Here is a 24,527-nt window from a genome sequence, read left to right as displayed (position 1 = left end):
ATTTTTCGACTTTTGCTCTTATTGCATTTGTTCTTAGTACCTGTTCTTGTGCAGCCAGTATTATACCCTCTGTTTCTTTCTTCAAGTTGCCATTCTTAAGCCATTGCCAGGTCTTGGTGATGTCTGATTTTCCACTTATATTGTGCAAATACTGATCATGCAGTGGCTTATTTTTCCATTTTTCAGCTCGGTTCTTGACTTGTTCTTCCTTGTAGGCCTGCTTTGTTCCATTGGTGTTAAATAGTTTCTCGTTATTGACCATTTTAAGTGCATCTTCTTCACTGTCCTTTATATATTCTTCAAGGCCTCTTTTCTCCTCCTCTACTGTTTGATGGACTTTCAGCATTCCTCTTCCACCTGAACTGCGAGGGAGGTATAGCCTATCGACTGTGGGGGTGCAGAGCATGATTGATGGTCATTATTTTCCTGGTCTTATGATCTAGCATCTTTAGCTCTGCCTGGGTCCAGTCTATTATTCCTGCACTGTATCTGATATTAGATATAGCCCAGGTGTTTATGGCTTGTATGGTGTTCCCGCCGTTGAGTTTGGACTTGAGGATTTTTCTAATTCTCCTGATGTATTCGCTTCCAATTTTTCTTTTAACTTCAGTGTGTGCGATGTTATCAGCCTGGAGAATGCCCAAGTATTTGTAATGTTCTTTCTCTTCCAGGTTCTTGATCTTGCTTCCATTGGGCAGTTCTATTCCTTCTGTTTTTCTTATTTTCCCTCTGTTCATTATTAATGAAGCACACTTGTCTAGTCCAAACTCCATTGCTATATCACTACTGAATATACGGACAGTGTTTAGCAGTGATTCAATTTCTGACTGGGACTTCCCATACAACTTCAGATTGTCCATGTACAGCAGATGGTTGATTTTACTTGATGTTTTAGATGTTTGGTATCCGAGGACTGTTTCGTTTAGTATTTGTGAAAGTGGGGTCATGGAGATTACAAAAAACAGAGGGGATAGTGAGTCCCCTTGGAAAATGCCTCTTCTAATGCTAACCTGACCAAGTGTCTCACCATTGATTGTTAACTGTGTACTCCACATGCTCATTGCTTTTTTAAATAAATATCTGAATGTTTTTGCTGACACCAGTTGTTTCTAAACATTTTAGTATCCATGTGTGAGGCAATGAATCAAAGGCTTTCTTGTAGTCAATCCATGCAACACTTAGATTTATTTTTCTTCTCTTGCAGTTTTCTAAAATCATTTTGTCAATTTTAAATCTGGTCTTTTTTATCTGCTGGTCTTTTGTGCCTCTGGTGTTCGGGCAATTTCCTTTCTGTTCAACTGGAAGCTATTTGTTAGTTAATAAGTGTTGCATCACTTCATCTGCTATTATTCCAGTTAATAATTTGAACATGGTTGGCAGGCAGGTTATCGGTCTATAATTACTTGGAACTGCACCTTTTGCTGGGTCTTTCATTATGAGATGAGTTTTCCCAGTTGTTAGCCATTGTTCAACATCACCGCCTTGCAAAATGTGATTGAACTGTTTTGATAGTTGTTTATGAAGGCTTGTTAGGTGTTTAAGCCAAAAGCCATGCAGTTCATCGTCGCCTGGCGCAGTCCAATTTTTAATTTTCTTTGCTTTTTCACTTTTTCACTTATTAATTCTGGTGTTATTATTAGATCTTGCATTTGTTGGTTACATTTTTTTGACCTCTTTCATCCAGCCTGCTTTTTTATTATAATCTATTGGGTTGTCCCATAATTTCCCCCAGAATGGCACTGTTTCTTCTTTATTTGGTGTTTCTATGTTTCTTGCAGTTTCTCCTTCTATGCTTTGGTAGAAACGTCTCTGATTTGACTGGAATTGGAGATTCTACCTGTGTTGTGTGATTCTGGCTTTGTATCTGCTAATCTTCTTTGACACTGCTGTTATTTGCTGCTTTATTATTTCCAGGACTTCTCTAATTTTCCTGGAATCTAGGTGGTATTTTTGGATCAGATACTGTTTGGTGTTTTCATTCTTCAGCTTCTTGTCTTTCATATCTTTCAATTTACTAGCATCTGATCTAAGCCTGGAGATTTTATTTTCTAATCTAATCTTCCATTTAGGTGATGTACTGCTTTCTTTTTTTACAGGTCCACTGATCTTATATCCGAGCTCTTGTGTTGTTATTGTTGCTGCACTGTACATTAGTTAGTTTGTTTCTTGCAAATTATTGGTTGTTATTTCTGCAAGTGCAGCATTTATATCTTTTAATGCCTGAGCAAGTTGTTTTTTGGCAACTGTTTTTAGAGCTGGAAGTCGAACTATGGTGGTTCTTTGGTTCATGTGCTCAGTTATTTTTTGCTTTCGTTCTTGTTGCTTTTCTGTTAAATGGCATTTGGATTTTTGAGGTGAAGGCAAAGGGGCGGTTGCCTGGTTTTGATTTTGAAACAGTTCAGCAACAATGGCATCCTCAATTTCCGACACCTCCTCCACCTGCGCCTGAGCAACTTCTTCAGTTGGTGGTAATTCTTCTTCCATATCTTGAGCCTGTGTTGCTCGTTGCAGTTCTTCCAGCTCAACTCCTGTGAATACTTTATTTCTGGTTATGAATCTTCTCTGGTCTGCTAGCCTTTGTTCTGTTATTTCTGTATCTGGATGCTTCTCTTTCCAAATTTGTACATTCTTTTGGTACATTCTTTTTAAATAACCTCTTCTAGTTGGACTAGACTTGTAGTAGCAGATCATTATTTCCTTGTTGGCATTTTTCGTATATTTTTTTCGGTTAAGCGATGTTTCTTCCAGTAACTTTGCTGTCTTCAGCCCTGGTTGCTCAACTGAAGATCCTGAGTCCTGTATCCCACTTGCCACCAGATGTCCAGGGACTATAGCACCTGGCGCAGTCCTTGTTGACCCGGGTGATGACCGATCCGGTATAGATTTATTAAAGTTATGTCTCACCATATTTTTGATGGGAGAGGCACTCTTTGTCTGGCTCCTCTGGTGAGACCTGTCCAGTATGGTTGGACCTCTGGCATAGCTCTCTGGCATAGCTCTCACCTTCCTCAGAGCACACAAGCCCCACAACCACACCAGGGTAGTGCCTCACTTAGTGCCTTATTTATTATTATTATTATTATTATTATTATTATTATTATTGCCCAGACACAGTTTCACCACCTCAGTTGGAAATGGGTGAAAATTAATAATTGTAATTATTACATTCTTATCCCACTCTTCCACTGAAGACCTCAAAGCATAGGGTTGCCTACTGACCCACACTGTGTGGGATGTCCCGACTTTCAGCAGGGAAATACTCAGCCCGTTCGGGACACAATTTCTACTGCTTTTTGACCTTAAAATTTTAAGAGCCTTTTAAGCCGCCTCTGAGCAGCAGCAGAGCAGGACGGTGGCGAGAGCTCTCCTGCCTCCCTAACTATGTGAAAGGAATGGCAGATCGGCTTAAGATGTAGAGGGGTCCAATAGGCCCTAAAAATAATCTTCTGTTGGATTAGGTACAATTTAAGATCCATTGAGCTGCATTTAACACTATCTAAAATATCTTGCCATTGTGCTCATGACATTTTATCTGTAAGTTCCAGGTTCCATTTGCCCCTAAGTAAATCCAATCTAGGGTCCATGTCTCCATGCACAAAGGCATATAGGTATTTATTTAGTTTTGGGAGAGATAACATCTTAATGGCATGCACTAATATATCTGGAGTTGCTGGGGCTGCCAGGGGACTCTAGAACAGGAGCTGTTAGTGATTTGTTTTCTGGTACAGAGGATTGTCCATCACTTTCATCAGCCTCGTCCGTGAGGTCAAAACTGGAGGCAAGATCAAATTCCACAACAGTTTCTCTCTTGAGATCAGACTCTCTTCCCTCTTTTCTCATAATGCATACTTGAAAGTTTCAAACTGTTGCATTTATTTCCATCATCCGACAGAATCTCCTCAGATTTTGATTATTTGTTTTGGTCCAGAATATTGGGAACACCCCTTTCTCACTTTATAAGGCAGCTGTACTTGAGCAAAGTCCCCCACTTGAAATGTTTGCTGTTTTGCACCCCGTTTCTAATCCACATACAATTTATATTTTTCTTTTTTCTCCCTTACCTAATCACGAATCTCTGCATCCTCAGGGTAAGATGACATGGAACGCCCTATCAGTTGTTGCCATTGATACGTTTGGTGGTAGCTTACATAAGAAGATGCTTTATACCAAGTCAGACCATTGGTCCATCTAGCTCAGTAAGTATTGTTTACATAGACTGGCAGCAGCTTCTCCAAGGTTACAGGCAGGAGTCTCTCTCAGCCCTATCTTGGAGAGCTTAGGGAGGGAACTTGGAACCTTCTGCATGCAAGAATGCAGGGGCTCTTCCCAGAGCAGCCCCATCCCCTAAGGGGAATACTTTACAGTGCTCACAAGTCCTCTCAGCCCATCAAAAGGTGATTTTCCTGTAGCAGAATGAGAAGTAGTTCAATAAGCAAATTGAGTTTCACAGATTGCCTCTTTCCAGGGTTGTTGTGTAGAATCATTGTATCCAGAATAGAATGATACTTTCACTAATCGGTTCGTTCTTTCCACTAAGCCATTTCCTCTAGGATGATACAAGGAAATAGTCTTGTGTTTTATCCCCTGGTTATGCAAATATTGCTCCATTTCAGATGAGGTAAGCTGTGTCCCATTGTCAGCCACCAGTTCTTTAGGAAGACCTTCTTTCACAGAAACTGCAACCATGAAGTGGATCAACTTGTTTGTAGTAATGCTGTCAGCAAATGAAACTTCTGGCCACCTGGAACAGTAATCCCCCATCACTATAACAAATCTTTGTTTTGTTGGTCCAATATCAAAAGGCCCCAGTATATCCAGAGCAAAATTGCATGCCTCATTCCAGGGGTGGAGCCACCATTGGGCGAATAGCTTCAAAGAACCCGTGCCGTGCCCAATCAGGGGCCGCACCTTGCAGCCCCGACACACACCCCGTGTCTGACGTCAGACGTGTGGGTGCTGGTTTAGCTTCCAAGCGGGGGCCGCGCAGCCCCCATTCGGGAGTTAAATGGCTGCTGTGCTCGCAGTGCAGCCAGGAGCGGCTTTTCCATGCCTTTAAGGCTTTAAGTTCACACTGTGAACGCAGCACCAGCCCAAGTCTAGCTCCTAATGGGGCCACGCGGAGCTAGACTTGGGCTGGTGAAATGGCTGGCGCTGTGAATGCAGCACCGGCTAGACTCCAACTCCCGAACAGAGCTGCGCAGCTCCATTCAGGAGCCAGACCACGCCCCCCGCATCTGACATCAGATGCGGGGGGTGGGGTGAGTGGGGGGGCCGCCGCCGGTCAGGCTCTGCGTCTGCATCATTCTTTGAAATACCAAAGCTGCAGAGACTAATCCAAAGAACACTCTTTTGTATTGAAAAAGACCCTAAGGGGTAATGTATTTGCGAGAACATTTGAGCAGAGGAATCTGATGATAGGTGAAAGACTAGACCCATTCTGATGAATCAACAGGTTCTACAATATGTGGTCATGATGCTGTAATTTTGAAAGCTCCTCTTTAAGCAGTTGGCACAATGCTATGTGTATGTGTTGTACAGGAGCTGCATTTGCCTTCATCTGGATTTTATGTTTGAAATGTATGGCCAGGAGTATCAGCAAAATTGTCTGAGAAATCAGCAATCCATTCAGCATATGGATGCTCCATGTGAGCACTGTAAAATATTTCCCTTAGGGGATGGGGCCGCTCTGGGAAGAGCACCTGCATGCCCTCCCTGGCATCTCCAAGGTAGGGCTGAGAGAGACTCCTGCAACATTGGAGAAGCCGCTGCCAGTCTGTGTAGACAATACTGAGCCAGATGGACCAGTGGTCTGACTTGGTATATGACAGCTTCTCATGTCCCTATGCTCCATCATCTGTAATATGGGTTCTGTGCTATTTGGGTCTAACACTATCTGTAGATCTTTCTCATGTTTCCAGCCCAATATTGAGACTCCTTTTTGTGACACATACATTTTCTCTTCTGCAGTCCTTTGTATTCCAGGACAGCAGTGAAGTATCCATTGATGGCAACAGAGGAATTTCCATATCCACATGCTATCTGAAGGCTGAAAGTTCAGATATGATGTAGTAATGAGTTTCTTGTAAAGCATTTGCGAAATGGTTGTGTACGGTTAACCAGAATCAGCCATCGTCCGCACTTCATGCCCATTAAGTTTTACTTGACAGTGTGAAGAAGCAGGCTCTGAGTTTGTCACACTTAAAACGCAGTCAGGAAGTGGTTCATTTGCCTCATCCTTATCATAAAAATTAACGAGTAATGGAGCAGACAGCAGACTTGCAAATCTTAGCAAAGTGTCCTCTTTTCTTGCATATGTTCAAGTGACCTTCTGTACAGGACAGTGAGCAAAATTGGCTTTGTGGACAGCATCTCCACATCGTTATCAGCAGTAGTACTTCCTTTCTTATGCTGCTACTTTCTGGGGCAGTACCATATGAGAAAACTTGGATTGGAAGGATTTAGAGTGAACAGTCTGAATTTCAAGAAGTGGGTTTTGGGGTACCAAAGAGAGTGATTTGGCACAGTGAAGAGCATTTCCCACCCTCCTAGACATCTCTGTAATTTTATCCAAGGTATGTTTCCAATCCAGTAGCAGTTTTTCATGAAGTTTGGAGCAGTTTGTTTTTAGGGGTGTGCATGGAACTGCACAGTTGCGGTCCGGCACTGTGGAGGGGGTCCCTTTAAGGGCGGGGAGGGTTTACTTACCCCTCCTGCCGCTTTGCCCCCTCCAGCGCCCGTATTTTCTGTAGAAATTGGGGCAGCAGGATACCTCCCCGCCGCCCCTTCTGCCTCCTCATTGCAAAAGGCTGCAACAAGCCTTCTGCGCACGCGGTGCGCAAGCGTCACGTTTACCTAACGTGACGGGTAGACTGAGCCTCCGACCGCCAGAGGCCCGCTCTACCCACCGGGACGAGGCCGGTCTACCCGTTGCGTCGGGTAAACGTGAAGATTGCGCGCCGCGCCGCGTGCGCGTGCGCAGAAGGCTTGTTGCAGCCTTTTGCAATGAGGAGGCAGAAGGGGCGGCGGGGAGGTATCCTGCCGCCCCAATTTCTACAGAAAATACGGGCGCTGGAGGGGTCAAAGCGGCGGGAGGGGTAAGTAAACCCTCCCCGCCCTTAAAGGGACCCCCTCCACCCGGACCGGACCGGCCAGGTCTGAACTGGTCCGGACGGTCCGGAGGCCTTTACAATGGCCTCCGGACCGGTCCGGACCCACCCCTATTTGTTTTCATAACAATCCGATCTCTGATCATTCCATCAATAAAGTTGGCAAACTCACAGGTTACACTTAAGGCACACAATGCTGTGACATATTGCTCAATAGATTCACCAGGCAGTTGGGATCTAGAATAGAATTTGTAACGTTCTGCAATCACATTGAAAGTAGGGTTGAAATGATCATCTAAGGCTTGAAGAGCAGCTTCTTAACGGTTGGGATTCCCTTCCAAGTTGGCAAGAAATGGCAAATGAGTATATATTTTTTGGCCTTCAGAGCCCAGGCAGTGAAGCAATAATAGCCTTCTGCTTTGCTGGAGTAAAATCAGGGGTCTGTATAGTGAGATGGTAATTGTAGAAATAGGACCTCCATTGTTTCCAGAGAAGAGCAGATTCTCCTGGGGAGGAAAAGGGAAAATGTGGTGGTGGGATCTGAGCCATGCTGCAATGGATATCCAGTGAACAACAAGTTCAGGACTGATAAGGAAAAAAGTACCTTCAGGAGTTGTGCAAGTCAGGAAGCTGGGGAAACAATCAGCAGCAGTGATAGAAGAAAGCTGTTCAAGAATGTAGGCCCACCCAGTAATGCAATGAAATGAAGTTGCAGCAACATTCACAAGCTTTGCTGGTCACATGCCTAGCTGGTTCAAAATATTGTTGTTAAATGTCTAACTTTTATTCCAGAAAGAACTCCATTTTCTCCTTCTCATTCCCCTCCGTTTTCTTTCTGACTCCTGCCCCGCACCGGACTCAACAGGATCCCCACTGGGACAAACTTCTAATCAACAAAACATAAAGGCCTGCTAGTTAGAATACAGCAGTTAGGCTGAGAGATGATGACTTGTCCAAGTTCATTCAATGAGCTTCATGGCTGAGTGTAGATTTGAGCCCAGTTCTCCAGTCCAAGTCCACCGCTCTAACCACTACACTGTACTGTTTTCAGTGGTTCCTGGAATACCTCCACTCTCCCCTTAATACTGACCAGGCCAGTTCAGTCCAGCACCGCCTCAAACACCCCCTGGTTTGGTTCGGTCTTGGGGGGTTCGCCTGGGTCACGCAGGGGCTAATTGCGCAGGCACGGTCACCTCCAAAATGGCTGCCGGAGGGGGAAGGCCCGAATGGGTCGAAGAGCCAGCTGAACGGCTGGTAGAGGCATGAAGGGAGGCCAGCGGGGAGAGGAGGAACCTCCGCAGACCCCCCCACCCCCGCTGCTTCCAACAACTACCCTGAAGGGGGTAAGTTTATAAAGTTTGCGAACCCCCCAAACAGTCAGTGGATGTTCAGTCTGGGGTTGGACCAAACGGGATGGTTCAGTTCAACCCCGAATGGTTGAACCAAACTGGTTCGACATCAAAACACGTTTGACGTCAAACCTGTTTGCACATCCCTATTACATTTTTGTGAGTTTCCCCCTGCTGACTGAGCAAAGAGGCACTTTTTAAAAAGTAGTTTGTTTTTTTTACTGAGCAGGGGGAGAGCAACTGGCCCTAACCAACAGGGCCGGTGCCAGACTATTTTGCGCCCTAGGCAAGGCTTGCACCCCCCCCCCAAATTTTCAACTTTGATTTTCAAAAACAGATGTTCTGTAGAAAAAATGAAAAGCACAAAACTTGAAACTGCTAAATTTATTTTAAATTGCAAGAATAGGTAATACATCAATTTTTGATTCTCTTTCTCAAATAGAAAAGAAAATATTTTGGCACACAAATAATTTTGATTGATTTGATACACTCTGCGCCCCTCTGAAGTCTGCGCCCTAGGTGGCTTCCCAGCTGGCCTAATGGTAGCCGGCCCTGCTAACCAACCCCAGCACAGCATCCCTCCAGTGGCTGTTGCTGGTGTCTGTCTTATGTTTCGTTTTAGATTGTGAGCTCTTTGGGGACAGGGATCCATCTTTATCTATTTATTTATATTTCTCTATGTAAATAGAGAACTTTTGGAACTTTTGTTGAAAAGCAGTATATAAATATTTGTTGTAGTAGTTCAGTTGCTGTTTGGGCTCTCAGGAACTCATGTGTTAAGAATACTGCATGTGTCACAGAGTGTGTGTAGGGGGGTGATGCTTAACCTGAAGCCCGGGGTGGGGGGTGCTCCAGAGGCCAGAGGTCCAGGCTTCAAAATTACCTAGGTGCACCTCGGCCACCCAATCTTCCATATCAAGCACAGTTGCTGTCTTCTTCTAGCACTGAAAAATCAGTCTCTTCCATAACCAGATGTTATGATACTCTGACAAGCCATAGGTATGAGCCGAAGTAGGACAGTCTCCAGTTTAAAATTATAGGAGCCTGGAAGGACTAATGTTGAATTTAGGGTTAGCCATTGGAATGCAATTGTTGGTTTATACAGTTGCCCTTAGGGAGCATACTCAAATGGCCCAAACGAAAATATTATGCTTCTGTGTGGCCACTGAAATGCACTGAGATGGCTGGGGGAGACTAAACAATTATCTTTATGAAACTGCAGGAGCCCCAATGCATTTGGTATATAATTATTTTAAATATGTCCCCATGTGAGGCTTCTTGGCCCTGACAGGGCTGAATTAAGAGTGCAAGAGTGGCTCCCTGGTCCATACTGGATCTCCAGAAGTAGGGCCAAATCGTGCCTCAGTCTGTCTTCGGCATCCCCCTCCCTTTGTCCAATAGTTTATTTTCCTGACTTTGATGCACAGTTTGCAGGCATAATGTATCCTTGTCTTATGATAAACCTGCACATCAGAATCTGTAAAGCTGTTATTATTCATGCCACATATAAACAAACAAAACAAGACTTCCTCTAATGTTATACAAGTGTTTTAATTTTAAGAATATCCCAAATGCTTGGAACCCGCCAAACCCAGCACCCCAGGTGTTTGGCTAGGTTGCTCTACCCAAAAGGACCTGCTGTTTGATTGTGGCATCAGTGAGAACTCCATACTATTCTGGGCAGGATCAGGGGCGTAGCAAGGTTGGAGGGGGCCCAGAGACAAGATTTTAAAATGGGCCCCTTGCTGATATACGCACACAAACACACTTCACAATAGCTCGTGCACTCACACTCACATCCCCATTATGAATACGGTGAATATCTAGTTCACATTGAATCTAGTTTTTTTACTCTCTGCTCCTGCCGTTCTCCAAGAGACTCAACATAATTAAGAACATAACATAAGAACAGCCCTGCTGGATCAGGCCCAAGGCCCATCTCGTCCAGCATCCTGTTTTGCACAGTGGCCCACCAGATGCCACTGGAAGCCACAGACAGGAGTTGAGGGCGTGCCCTCTCTCCTGCCATTACTCCCCCGCAACTGGTACTCAGAGGCACCCTGCCTTTGAGGCTGGAGGTGGCCCACAGCCCTCTGACTAGTAGCCATTGATAGACCTCTCCTCCATGAAGTCATCCAAACCCCTCTTAAAGCCATCCAGGTTGTTGGCTGTCACCACATCCTGTGGCAGAGAATTCATAGGGGCTCCAGGGGACCTCCCTGGGGACCTATGGGCGGGTGGGGAGTCATGTGATGTGCCTCTGGGGGGCCCCTCGAGGCAGTGGGGCCCCAAGATGACTGCCTCCCCTTGCCGAATGGTAGTTACGCCCCTGGGCAGGATACAACCTCTGGCTTAGTTAATCTGGTGCACAAGGATTTGAAGAAATCCATTGCTCTGCTCCATATGGACTTCTCTCCATCCTTCTTGTTTTCAAATGTGTGTTCCTGCACCATGTGGGCTCACTGGCTCCCATTTTACTAGGCATACTCTAACCTGCCAGTGGGTTTCTGATTGCTCCACATATAAGCAATTAAATGAGAAGCGAAGGACTCCGATTGCATCTGCTCACCTGCAGAGGAGATGTCACACATACAAAGGTCTTCCAGCTCCTACTGCTGGCTCGTTAGTATTTCAAGGCTGTAAACCGAATGTGGGGTGGGGGTGGATAGCCTAACAAGAATCTGCAGCTGCTGCAGCCTTTTTATCTTGGTTTCTAATTTCTACTACCTGCTTCCGATACATGCAAGCCTGGAATTTTAGGCTGGTCTTCGCAAAGAAAATCACTGCCCGTTCCTATTTTGGATCAGCTAAATTTATCCTGCGGGCTCTTTTCCTTTCCAAGAGCAGAGTAACGCAAAACAAATCACTGGAGCTGGATTGAGAGACCCACACAACAAACCCACCGTCCAGTTCCAGTCGTTAGCACTCGCCAAAGCGAATCGAGGAGAGTAAATTGGAGTCTGTGGATTCTTCCCACTAGTACGAATTCTAAAGAAGTGAAGCTTCTCGCCTTGCCATTGCAGCTGCTAGGAAAGGCGGGGAGCGCGGGGGAAAGGTAGCAATGAAATTAGCATTAGCCATCCCATTGGGGAGTTTTTCTGTGTGCTTTGCATATCCCCGCCTCCCTCTCTTGCCTTCTTTGGTTGGTTTGGGTTTGCGGGCTAGTGCAGTGCAGAAGTCAGGGAGCTAAGGAGGAAGAAGAGTGGAGGCAGAGCTCCGGCTTCTTGGAGTGGGAGAGAGCGAGGGACGTTTGGTGCGACTTCGCGGCGCGTTCTCCTGTCAATGCGGTTGGGGCGAATGGATTTTTTTGGGGTGGATCTGATCTGTTTGCGTGCCAAATAAGAAGCCTGCGAAGTCAGACGTGGGAGAGGAGCTGTAACCAGCCCCCTTTTATTCTCCCCCCTACTTTATCTGTTCTCCCCCCCCCCTTTTTTTTCTTTCTTTCTCAAAAGTTTCCTGCTGGTGCAGCATGAAGTGCAGCGATGGCAAGGAGAGGTAAGACGGTGGTGAGGACGCTAGAAGATCTGACCCTCGACTCGGGTTATGGTGGTGCTGCAGACTCCGTCAGGTCCTCCAACTTGTCCCTGTGCTGCTCCGATTCTCCTCACACGGCGTACCCCTATGGAGGAAACGGCTGGCAGCATCTAACTGACTCGATGCACAGTAGACACAACAGCTTTGACACGGTCAACACTGTCCTAGTGGAAGACTCCGAGGTGCTGGACTGCTTCGGGCAGCACTGCTCCAGGCTGCTGCCTGACCTTGAGGAGGTCCCCTGGAGCCCCGACGAGGTGGAGGCTCTGCTCCTCCTGCAGCGCAAAGAGGCCAGGGGGCTGGTGGCCACCGCCGCCGCCGCCAGCTCCAGCAGCGCCGCCAGCTCCACCACCATCAGCAGCAGCAGTGGTGGCGGCGGCGGCGGCGGGAGCCCCCCTTCCAAGGATGCGCTGGCCAGGCTCTCCACTTTGGTCAGCCGGGCGCTCATCAGGCTGGCCCGGGAGGCCCAGCGGCTGAGCCTGCGCTTCGCCAAATGCACCAAGTACGAGATCCAGAGCGCCATGGAGATCGTCCTGGGTTGGAGCCTGGCCTCAGGCTGCACGGCGGCCGCCCTCAGCGCCCTGTCGCTCTACAACATGAGCAGCAGCGGCGGCGACCGCTTCAGCCGAGGCAAGTCGACCCGCTGCGGCCTCACCTTCTCGGTGGGCAAGTTCTACCGCTGGATGGTGGACAGCCGCGTGGCCGTGCGCATCCACGAGCACGCCGCCATCTACCTGACCGCCTGCATGGAGAACCTCTTCCGAGAGATCTACGCCAGAGTCCTGCAGCTCGGCGGAGGCGGCGGGCTCAGCGCCTCGGCGCCGCACCACCACCACCACCAGCAGCAGCAGCACCACCACCAGCAGACGCAACAACAACAACAACAGAGTCTCCCGCCGCCGCCACAGCAGCAGCAACAGCCGCCGCCGCCGCCGCCACAACATCACCACCACCCCCACCCCCGGGGCCCCGGCTCTGCCACCGGCTCTGGCACCACCACTGCCGCCGCTGCCCTGCCTCCGCCTGCTCCTGGAGCCGCTGCAGACAACAAGGACCGGGAGAGTAACAGCAGCAGCAGCAACGCCACCGTCGCCACCAACGAAGCGCCAAAGTTTACGCTGGAGTCTCTGGAGCAGACGGTCAACAACGACTCGGAGCTCTGGGGGCTGCTGCAGCCCTACCAGCACCTCATCTGCGGGAAAAACGCCAGCGGTGAGTCAGGCAAGCGCGGCGCAGGGCCCTGCCCACCTGTTGTGGTCGTGCCAGGGCGGGGGAGCCGAGGGGAGGGCTGCGCGCTGGCTGGCTGGCTGGCTGGCGTGCGGCCCTGCCCACCCTGGAGAGAGAGATCGGTGCCCTGCGCCTTCGAGGGCCCGCGGACGGGAGGCTTTTCCTCTGTCAGACCAAATAACAACAGCTAATAGGCATTTCCGTCTGTGATCGGACGATAGTATTCAGCATTGGTCAGTGTGTGGACGGAGACCTGATGCGTCTGATTAGCGGGGAAAGAAAGACCCAACTAGGGTGCGCAAGTTGGGTTGCCAACCTTGGGTTGCGGTTCTGTGCACACCTACTTGGGAGCAAGGTCCGTTGAGCTCGGAGAGATTTACTTCAGAGTAAGCATCTGAAGTAATCTGGCTTTCTGAAAATGAATGAATGAATGCATGAATGGATTTAGAAGTTTTGAAGGGGGTGGTGTGGATTTTTGGGTTTTTGTTTTGTTTTTGGAGTGGTAATGGTGCTGTTATGTTGTTTCGTTTGCAGCGTGGTTTGACTTACATCCATGTGAATGCTAATCTACAAATACATCTAGGGGTTGCTCTCCCTTTTGGCAGTCCTTGGTGCAGAAAGGGATCCAGGGGGCAGAGAGTACCAGACCCCAACACCATGGCATCACCCTGCTGTCTATTGCTGCCTTTCCTGACTCCACTGGATACACTGTTCATTTGCTCCTTCTCCCCACCCCCCACCCCCACAACTTGAGCTAAGGACACCCCTCCCACACTGCCTGGGTTGGTGGCATAGTCTGAGAGTACATGTTACTGCCACCAGAGGTGCACCTAGGTAATTTTGGAGCCTGGACCTAAATGCCTTAGGAGTAGGGATGTGCACGAAAATCTTTGGCGCCGACGGGGGTAGCACTTTAAGGGCGGGGGAGGGTGTACTCACCCCTCCTGCCGCATTTCCCCCGCCGGTGCGCTGTTGATTTTAAGCCCCTCAGGGTGGCAACGTTCCTCCCTGCCACCCCGTTTCCCCCGGTTGGCCGGAAGTGGCCGGAAGTTGCGTGCGCCCATCGTGCGTGCATGTGCGCGCCCTTCTGCCATGTGCGCATGCACGACAGGCGCACGTGCGCTCACCACTTCCTGCCACTTCCGGCCGACGGGGGAAACGGGGCGGCAGGGAGGAACGCTGCCGCCCCGAGGGGCTTAAAATCAACAGCGCACCGGCGGGGGAAATGCGGCGGGAGGGGTGAGTACACCCTCCCCCACCCTTAAAGTGCTACCCTGTCGGCGTTTAGGCACCGAAACCACCCCCAGTGCCGAAACGTTTTGGAGGCCTTCATAATGGCCTCCGAAACGTTTCAGGCACAAGCCTACTTGGGAGGCCCTCCTCCCCTGCAGATTAAGCATCATCATGCTCAGCTGGGCAACCACACCATCTGGGACAGACTAAAAAGGATTTGGGGGCCCCCAGGGGCTGTGGAGGCCCTGGACTTCAGCCCTGAAGTCCAGGGGTAAAAGTGCCTCTGGCCGCCACTGCCTCAGCAGCATGGCCTGAGAATGCTAATCGCCCACCCACAGGTGTCCCCACGTCTTGTCTTTTGCCTCGGGCAGTAGAAATAGCGTGGACTGCCCATGAATAAATCTTTCAAGACTCGATTTCTGCTTGCTTGTAACAGTATAACAACAAGCTGTAGAGGACTGTATCCTGCAAGGTTGCCACCTTTTCCCACTGGCAGGGCTCCTGTTGTGTATGATAGGTCATAATTAACCTGCTAGATTTATGACTCTCTGATTCTCCTTGCAGGGAAAAGGCACACCTGTTGAGTTTCTGCCTGGTGTGAAAAAAGTGGCAGCCGTACTGAATTGCCAGTGATAGTGTGAACTGTACTGTAAAAATATGGGTAATGCTTGTGGTGGTGGAGCAATTATCCCTTGAAGAGTTTTGTCCATTGAGGCTACATCTGTTGTAGTGTTGTGGAAAGCTGTGCTTATGTCTACTGTTAGTCACAATCCTGGAGAGGGCTGCACTTGATGCCCCTTTTTGGTGCAGAGCTGTATCCTTTAGTTGGCTTCGGAGAAGATTGCCCTCTACAGAGGGTTGTGTACCATATTCAGCTGTTGTATGGTGATTGATTGAAAAGACAGCATCCTCCACTGCTGAATAGGACTGTACTGCCTGCCTGCAATCACTTTCAGTGAGAAGATGTACCCTGCAGTGCTACTGTGGAGGAGGGCAGTTGTGCCCATGTCAGCTGTCCGGGGCTGAGGATTGTATGGCATCTACCATATAGAAAAGGGTGAATTGTGTGCCTCCTGTTATGTCCATGCTGGACAATATTGCACTTCTGTACCCACTTGTGTTGCTTATATCGTGCAAAGCTAATACCCAGTTGCTGGATGTAGTGCTGAGAAGAACTGCACACCTTCAGAAAGGTTGTCTCTTTCTCTGCTTGTGGTGCAGATGTTCAGAAACATGGTGCCCTTGTAGCACACCTGTGATGTTGCAATGCTCTGCCTTGGGGTGGGGGAAAACTTGTTCATTGGAACAATGCTCAGATGGACTCCATTCCTCTTGTATCTTACAAGGATACAAGCTACCCCTGGAACATTGCGGGATGGCTCCATCCTAAGTTCACCCCACTTCCTCTGCTGAGGAGAGTTACTTTTCTCATCTACCAAATGCCTTCTGCCTTTTTCTTGCATCTTTTTGCTCATGTTGTCTGAGGGATCTGTTGAAAAACCCACCCATTCTCAACCCTGACTGACAGGAGTCTCCCTCAGTGCTTCAGGTTGTAACATGAGCAGCTGTTGGGGCAGAGAGCTGGTCTTGTGGTACTAATACCTGAATTGTCCCCTTTGCTAAGCTGGGTCTGCCTTGATATGCATTTGGATGGGTAGCTACATGTGAGCACTGTAAGAGATTCCCCTGTGAGATAGTACCACAAGACCAGCTCTCCTCCCCAACAGCTACTCATGTTACAAACTGAAGCATTGAGGGATATTCCCCCGTCTACATACTTGCATGCAGAAGGTCCCAGGTTCACTCCCTGGCATCTTCAGGTAGGGCTGGAGAGACTCCTGCTTGAAACTTTGGAGAATCACTGCCACTCCATGTAGACAATACTGAGCTAGACAGATCAATAGTCTGACTCAGAATAAGGCAGCTTCTTGTGTTCCTATGGGAATTGGGCTGTTTAGTTGCACCAAATCCTACCATACTTTGCACTCTTCGCAGATATTCTGCAGTCAGCCAGGAGCTTCAGGATTCAAGCTCGGTCCACATGGTGTGGATATTCTGGCACTCAGCTTGTTGAGGTCTTCTCCTACTCAAAATAGCTTTAGCAATTGCTGATGAATCTTTGACATTGCCACTATTCTAGCCGACTTGCACAAATCTCTTTGCAAGTGAACTAGCTGCTGAAGTATTTCATGCTCATCTATTGTTTCTTCTGTAATGGTCACCATGTTCCCTGCCAGTTGGTGTGGAGAGAACATGCTTCCACTTGCCTAGTCTGGAAAGTGCATAGCTCTATGGGAATAATATCAGATGGAGGAGGGATGTGGGAAAACCATCTGAAGAAATTATCTGATGTTTCTGCTTGGGAGAAAAGGTGACATTCTCTTTCAGATTTCACTTTGGTTCCAATCCTGGCCAGCCATATGCTTCAGGCAGAATGTAGAGGAAACACACAAATCAAAGCACACCTTGAGTGAAGTTTAAAGATCAATCCACCTTCCTGTGGATTCTAAAAACTGAATTAATGTGCTTTCCAAACTTGGTTAGAGTAATCCATATTTGGGCCCAAGCCCTGCTTGTGGGCTTCTTGAAGGCATCTGACTGGCCAGTCTTTGAAACAGGGTGCTGGTCCTGATGGATCTTTTGGCCTGATCTAGTTGGTCTGATCTAGTGGGGTTCCTCTTATTTTTTCTAATGCACCAGTCTTGGCTTTCCCCCCCCCCCCCACACTCTTCAGTGGCAGGGTTGTGGCTGCTATTAGGACTGGCCTTGTGGCAATTATGAATAAGCCTCAGTCTGATGCCTTCTCATTCCATCTTGCTGAGGGATATGTAGCTCCTCCTCCTCTTTCTAGGCATATGTAGTAGAATGTGCCCGAATGGTCTTCGGCACCGGCGGGGGTAGTACTTTAAGGGTGGGGGAGGGTGTACTTACCCCCCCCTGCCGAGTTTCCCCCACCGGCGCTCTGCAAATTTCAAGCCCCTTGGGGCGGCAGCGTTCCTGCCGCCCCGTTCCCCCCGTCGGCCGGAAGTTGCGAGCACGCGTGTGCCCATCGTGCGAGCACGCGCACGGCAGATAGGCGGGCGGGCGCGCTCATGACAGGCGCACTTGCTCTCGCCACTTCCGGCCACTTCCGGCCGACGGGGGGAATGGGGCGGCAGGGAGGAAAGCTGCTGCCCTGAGGGGCCTGAAATTTGCAGAGCGCCGGCGGGGGAAACCCGGCGGGGGGGGTGAGTACACCCTCCCTCGCCCTTAAAGTACTACCCTGGCCGGTGCTGAAGCACCGAATCCTGCCCCACCGCCGAAACGTTTCGGAGGCCTTTACAATGGCCTCCGAAACATTTCGGGCACAAGTCTAATATGTAGCTTTTGGGAGAGATCATTCTTTTTAAAAATCCCCTATCTACAGTGTCCTCTCCAAATTCCAAGTCTCTCTCTACCCCGGTTACCTTTTCTTAATTTTAGTGGAATATGAAGAGATGGAGAATCTGGGATTGACATCAGCCTCACCATTGAATGCAGACCCTCTCTAGATCCACTGTCCCCATTTCCACAAATTCCCAGACTTCTGTATTCAAAGTACTATGCTGTAGGAGATCCATAAGGTTTTAATAATGCAGATCTAGGAATGTCAGAGGGGGAGGAGAAAGATGGGGAACCAGAGTTTTTCTTGTGTATCTCCCAAGTTGTACACAATTTTGTTAAGGAGTGGAAGTGAGGTAGTGGTGGCAGCAGCGGCATTCTTGACTTTTGCTTTTCTGTAGGGTGTACGTGTGTGGGTGCCGGGACAATGACAGGATAAGTACTAAATCCCACATTTGCATAGGGGGCAAAGGGGGCAGTTGTCTCCGCTTGGATTGCTCACGGCCAGATTAATGAGAAGTAGTAATTGTTTGTATTAGTATATGCATGTGTGTCCCTCCCCCCCCCCGCAAGTATTCCTGCAGAAGCCCATGCAAATGTGGCTCCCCCCTCCCTCAGGATTGCAAGTTTGGGAGAGAGGTAGTGGAGACCAGGGAAATGGAGGGGGGCGGGCGGGACATGCCTAGGCATTATTTACAATAACATCTGAAGTGAACTTCACAACTGAGTGTTTGGCTGAGTAGCTCTGTTTTGTCTCTTTCCCCCCTTCTGTGTATATTTTTGTAAAGGCTTCTCATATGGCTGGGCTGCATATCTCTCTCACACACACATCAAAAGCCTGCATTTTCCCACAGGAAATGGTAGAAGTGTAACTGAAGCACAGAGAGAGAGAGAGAGAGAGAGAGAGAGAGAGAGAGAGAGAGAGAGAGGGAGAACTTTGTTATAATATGCAGTGGTTTGGCCAGCCACAGCCTGCACCGTGGAAGCTGTGAAACAGAAGTCTTTTGCTGGGGAGATTTCATTCATGTCACTGCTTGTTTACTGAAAGCTTGAGGCAGAAGGGTGCAACAAAGATGATGCGTCAGCTTCTCAGGGATGGGTTTTTATAAGGTGTTCAACAAAACTCTGATGCTCTCCTCCTTGCTGACAAATCAGGTATTATTCTCAGAATGGGAAATGCACAATATTATCTAGAGGCATGCGCAGCACAGTTAACATGGAGCAAGGCTGCAGTACTGTGTTGATATTCGACAGAATTCACCTCTGCTTGTGTGTGAAGTGCCTCTCTTTAGCTGAGAAATGTACTCTTTGCTGTAACCTCGGAGGCAAAACCAAAATCAAAACGAGCTGAGAAACAGAATGCTGAGAATGAAGAGAGCCAAATTAAGGCAGCTACCCAGCATCTCACTCCGTTACCCTAAAGGACTTGTGTAAAGTGATGCATATTGGGGCAAAAAAAACCAGCTTCACAAGTATGCTGATTGGGTCTGAGCTGTTGGTGACTGACACTAGGAGAGATAACTTGGGGTGGTGGTAGGAGAGCTCTTTGAAAGTGTTGACACAAAGTGCAGCAGCTGAGAAAAAGTCAATGCTAAGCATCATTAGGAAGGGGATTGGAAATAAAACTACTAATATAATAGATTTTAGAAGATAGATTTTAATAGACTTGCCCTTATACAAATCTATAGTGCAGCTAGATTTGGAGTACTGCGTACAGTTCTGGTCATCATACCTCAGAAAGGACATTATAGAACCGGAAAACGTGCAGAAGAGGGCAGCCAAGATTATCGAGGCCCAGAGCACTTTCCTTATGAGGCAAAGCTACAACACCAGGGGCTTTTTACTTTAGAAAAAAGATGACATGAGAGAGAGGTCTATAAAATTATGCATGGTGTGGAGAGAGAACATTTTGACTAGGGAGACCCGAGTTCAAATCCCCATTCAGCCATGATACTAGCTGGGTGACACTGGGCCAGTCACTTCTCTCTCAGCCTATCCTACTTCACAGGGTTGTTGTGAGGAGAAACTCAAGTATGTAGTACCCTGCTCTGGGCTCCTTGGAGGAAGAGCGGGATATAAATGTAATAAATAAATAAATAAGTCAATCCCATGAAACCACCAGCCTGGGTGGCTTTAAGAAGGGCTTAGATAAATTCATGGAGGACAAGTCTATCAATGGCTACTAGTCTGTTGGCTACTATAGGCCAGCCTAAGAGGCAAGATGCTGCTAAGTACCAGCTGCAGGGGAGTCACAGAGACAGCAGGAGAGAGGGCATGCCCTCAGCTCTTGCCTGAGGCCTCCTCAGAGGCATCTGGTGGGCCACTGTGTGAAACAGGATGCTGGACTAGATGGGCCTTGGGCCTGATTCAGCAGGGCTGTTCTTATATTCTTATTATTTCATGTTACCTGTTAAGACACATTTAAAGGACACAAAATAATATTTCATATGAAGAGAATAGAATTGCTTGGTGCGAAGAACATGCCACTGAACAGTGTTTGTTTCCCCTTCCATTTGTTTTATTTCATAATATTTAGATATGTTTCAAGGAGGGTTTGTGTGACTGTGCATATAATCCAGTCTCTGTAGCAAAGGTGAAGTATGTGTTATTGCCCTGGCTGCCATTCATGCTTTGTTATCCTGGCCTCTCCATACCCTCTTTATTGTTGCTCTCACTGCTGTAATTTCCAGCCCAGCTCTAGCAGAGAAGCAGACTTATACTGAGTCAGACCATGGTTCTCTCTAGCTCAGTACTGTCTGCATTGACTAGCTGTGGTTCTCCAGGGTTCCAAACAGGAGTCCTTTCCAGTGAAATTGCTTGGAGCATGAACCTTTTAAAATTATGTTCTGTTGCTATGTGCAGTTCCCAGTGGTCTCCCATCCAGGGAAGTGGTCAGATCCACATTTGCTTGGCTTCAGCAGTGTTGTAGCCTCAGGTACTTAGACCATTTACTGGGCTCAGCATTGACCCATCTTGTGTTTATGTTGATCTCTGAAGTTCCATGAAAAACAGAACCACAGAACTGGTTCCCAGCATTCCACCCCCAGTCACACACTAGTGGGACCAAGAAACAATCTCAGACCACCAATACAGGCTTAGTTCTTGGTGGTTCCCATTGTGTTATCTGGGGTAAACAAACAAACTGCAGTCTAGGACCCATTTGAGAGGGGACTGTCAGGGATCAGGATGGACTAGGATTTGGTTTTAGTGTGGACAGATGAGGTTAAGGGACCAGAGGGAAGAGACATGGTCAAAGACAGACTGGTGGTCAGGGACTGAATTGGGCCAGGCAAGATGAGACTATGTTGCTACCCAGTCAGAGTTGCTCAGACTGAGGACTTGAGCCCTGGAGCAATTGTTATATAGTCAGGGTCCTATTGGTTTCCCAGGTCACCTAGGTTGAATTGCTGCAGGACCAGTTTTGTGCACATCACTCCCTCTGCTTTGGTAGTGCACAGCCTCAGAGCTGCCAGAATTTCTGGTTTGAGACCCCCAGAGCAGGGGGCAAAACTTTACAGGGCAAAACCTGCTTCTCATTTCAGATACTGGGGTTTTAGTGCCTACCCCAGTTGTGTCCTTCAGTTCAGATCGTGCTTTTACTTTCTCTCAAATCTATGGGGAGAATGAAGTGCTGCATGTGAAAACAATGTGTAGTGGGAAGGACAAAACTTGTCCACCATTCCTGACAATGGGTGACCTGGCCAATATATTTAGAGAATGACCTCAGTGATAGAGAGTGAGAAGTGGGAAAGGAGAAGGAGGGGATTGCGACTGGGGAAAGGACTGGAACTCTTCATCCTTTGAATCGAACCTGATGGTCCTTCAGCTGGGGTGAAAGAGTAATCAGTGCATCAGACTAATAGGGTACCTCCTATTAAAGACTGTGATGTGACTTCCACTGATTACACTGAGCCAGGGCTTCATCCTATGGATCTCTACTACAGCTTCCAATTACTATTTGAGGTTTATTAATTGCCAAGAATGCACTAGGTGCTGTGCAAAATGGAGAACTGGCCCAGGTCAAGCCCAAATCATAAGAACATCCCTGGTCGATCAGGCCCAAGGCCTATCTAGTCCAGCTTCATATTTTCCACCAGATGCATCCAGGAAGTTCTCAAGCAGGGCACTTTCCAGATTAACATCTACAACTGTGACAAAATGCTTCAGCTTGGCAGGATAGAATTGAAAATGATCCTCAGAATGTTCGATGGAAAACACAGCTACTTTTTTGCAATGGACATACAACATTATAGCACTAAATTGCAGTTATAAAATCTGAAACAGGTCATCTGAAATGTGAACAGCACCCTGCTGACAGTGTAGGGACTGCGGTGTCACAACACAGGACGAACGGAAGCACACTTAGCAGATAGAGTGTGACACTGAGGTAGGAGTTAATCTGGAAAGTGCTCAGCAGTTGATATTTAGAGGCATCCGGCACTTAAAGCTGTTATAACCTACTAGTTATTTTAGGCCCGTTAAATTAACGGGCGCTAGGGGAGTTGTGTGCTCCGGGGCCCCCGCCGCCATTCCCCCTCCCACCGCCGCCAGCCTCCATGCCCTGGCCGGTCTCCCCGGCCGGGCAAGGGCCCCCCTCCACCACTGGCCTCCCCTTTCCAGCTTCCTGCCTCCCGACTCCGCCGCTGCCGCACCACCACGGAGACCACCCGCTGGCTCGCCTGTGGCCACCGGCTCGCCTTCCTCGCTGCGGCCACAGCCGCCGGCTCGCCTTCCCCGCTTTGTCCGCCGGCTCGCCTCAGCCGCCGGCTGGCCTCCGCCGCCAATGTGGCCGCCGGCTGGCCTCCGCCGACTTCCCCTCCTGGTTCCCACATGTCGGCCTTTGAGCTCCATATGGCCGCTTCAGCGGCAGGGCCGGTCCTGCCGCTGCCGCATCCGCCCTCCCCAGTCCCCGCTTCTCCTCCTTTCGGACTGAGAGCGAATATGGCTGCTTGGTGCCTGCGGCCGTATCTTCCTCGGACGTTCTGGGCATGCACTCTGCGCATGCCCAGAACGGCCGAGAAAGACACGGGCGCAGAGACACGGGCGCACACCCTGGCTCTTTATTATAGAGGATAGCTGTGTTGTTCACTGTGAATCCACCCCCCCCACACACACACTTTATTCCTGTGTATCTAAGTGCATCATCCCTCATTGTTGAGCTGCCTGCTACCTTTCCCTGAAGCATCTCGATTTTTTCACTCTACAGAGATGTGTCCTTCAAGCTCCAAGAGGCTGCTGCTGCTGGCATTCTGTTCAAATCACTGATCAGTTAAGATAAGATTACTTCCTTTGCCTGAATAGAGGTTTGACATAACCAGATGATCATGGAAGCAGGCCTGAACTGAGCTGCTGTAAACATTGCCAAGTACCATAGAACTTACATAACTTACTTATGTTGGTGTGAAGCGCAGAGCAGCTTACTCAAATGCAGCAGCTGCTGCTGCTGCTGCTACTGCAGTGAGTATTTATATACCGCTTTTCAACAAAGTGCTCAAAGCTGTTGAAATTAATAAAGATAGATAGATCCCTGACCCCAGAGGTCTCATAATCTAAAAGGAAATTTAAGGGAAACATCAGCAACAGCCACTGGAGGGATGCTCTGCTGGAGATGGACAGGGCCAATTGCTCCCCCCACCCTGCTAAATATAAGAGAATCACCATTTTAAAAGGTGCCTCCTTGCTAGACACACCTGGTATGCAACAGCTGATATGTGAACTATTATAAGGCTGCAATTCTAAAAACGGGTATTGGGGAGTAAGTTTTCAGTGGACCTACTTCTGAGCAACTAAGATTGCATTGCAGGGGATTGTGTTTTTGAAAAATAGAAAAGAAAAATGGATGCCTAAGCATTTAAACCTACAATCATATAACTTAGACTATTGCAATGAAAGCGTGGGCCACTGAACTCTGAGGAAGAACACTGAGAATAAATGTTTGAAAATGGTGCCTGTGAGCCGGAGGAAATGAAGGAATGAGGAATGGAATGTGAAGGGGATGGAGTGGAGGAATGGGTGGACAGTGAATGTGGAGGAGGTGAGAGATGGGACGTCCTTGCTTGATTAAACTGCAGCCAAGTCACTTTCAGGTGAAAAAAACAATTTCTATGGTAGGGCATGCTGCTATGAAGAACGGTGTGCCTGCATGGAGAACAGTGGGTGCACATTCATGTTGTGAACAGGGCAATAAGATATTTTATTTATTGTTAAATTTATATACTGCCTTTCATTAAAATAATCACAAGGCAGTTCACATAGAAAAAGTTAAAACAAGACTATAACAATTACATAATTAAAATATGCTAAAATATAAAAACAGATCTAATTAAAAAATTTTTAAAATACATACATAAAAATACCATACAATATACAAAAAAGCAGCAATGAAGACAATAACATAAAAAGCCAAGTCTTTACATTTTTTCTAAAAGCCATGATGGAGACCAAGGAGTGTCCATGTGATGTCTGTACACGCCCTAAGGAGATGTTTTGTTGCTAGTCATATGGTTACGACAATGGTGAAGGAAGAGAGCAGAGTTTGGAAAAGGCGGTGGCGGGTGGGGGGAGAGCAATTGGTCTTAGAGCATGTATAGTGTTGTGCTCGTTTGGCCATTTCTGGCCATCTGCTAGTTTTAGATGCATGGTTATTAGAGTAATAACCCATATTAGATACATGGTGATATGAGGTCCTTGTGTCCCTTGGAGATGTCTTGACCTAAAT

General features: G+C 47.9%; 1 protein-coding gene across 6 annotated transcripts in view; it reads left to right on the top strand.

Moving 5' to 3' along the window:
• Positions 1 to 24,527, top strand: part of ABTB3 (ankyrin repeat and BTB domain containing 3) — a 448,319-nt gene that overhangs the window by 84,093 nt on the left and 339,699 nt on the right. For 5 of the 6 annotated variants that reach the window (XM_053258103.1, XM_053258104.1, XM_053258101.1 and 2 more), the window contains exon 3: positions 11,908 to 13,201. In XM_053258103.1, coding sequence (XP_053114078.1) covers positions 11,938 to 13,201 — 1,264 coding nt within the window. In that variant the 5' untranslated portion in view covers positions 11,908 to 11,937. Of the gene's footprint in view, positions 1 to 11,657; positions 11,709 to 11,907; positions 13,202 to 24,527 lie in introns of those variants that run through there. The other variant, XM_053258100.1, reaches the window with a different exon arrangement.

Source organism: Hemicordylus capensis, chromosome 5 (assembly GCF_027244095.1).
Source record: "Hemicordylus capensis ecotype Gifberg chromosome 5, rHemCap1.1.pri, whole genome shotgun sequence".
Taxonomy (NCBI): domain Eukaryota; kingdom Metazoa; phylum Chordata; class Lepidosauria; order Squamata; family Cordylidae; genus Hemicordylus; species Hemicordylus capensis.
This window is presented reverse-complemented; position numbering and strand designations above follow the sequence as displayed.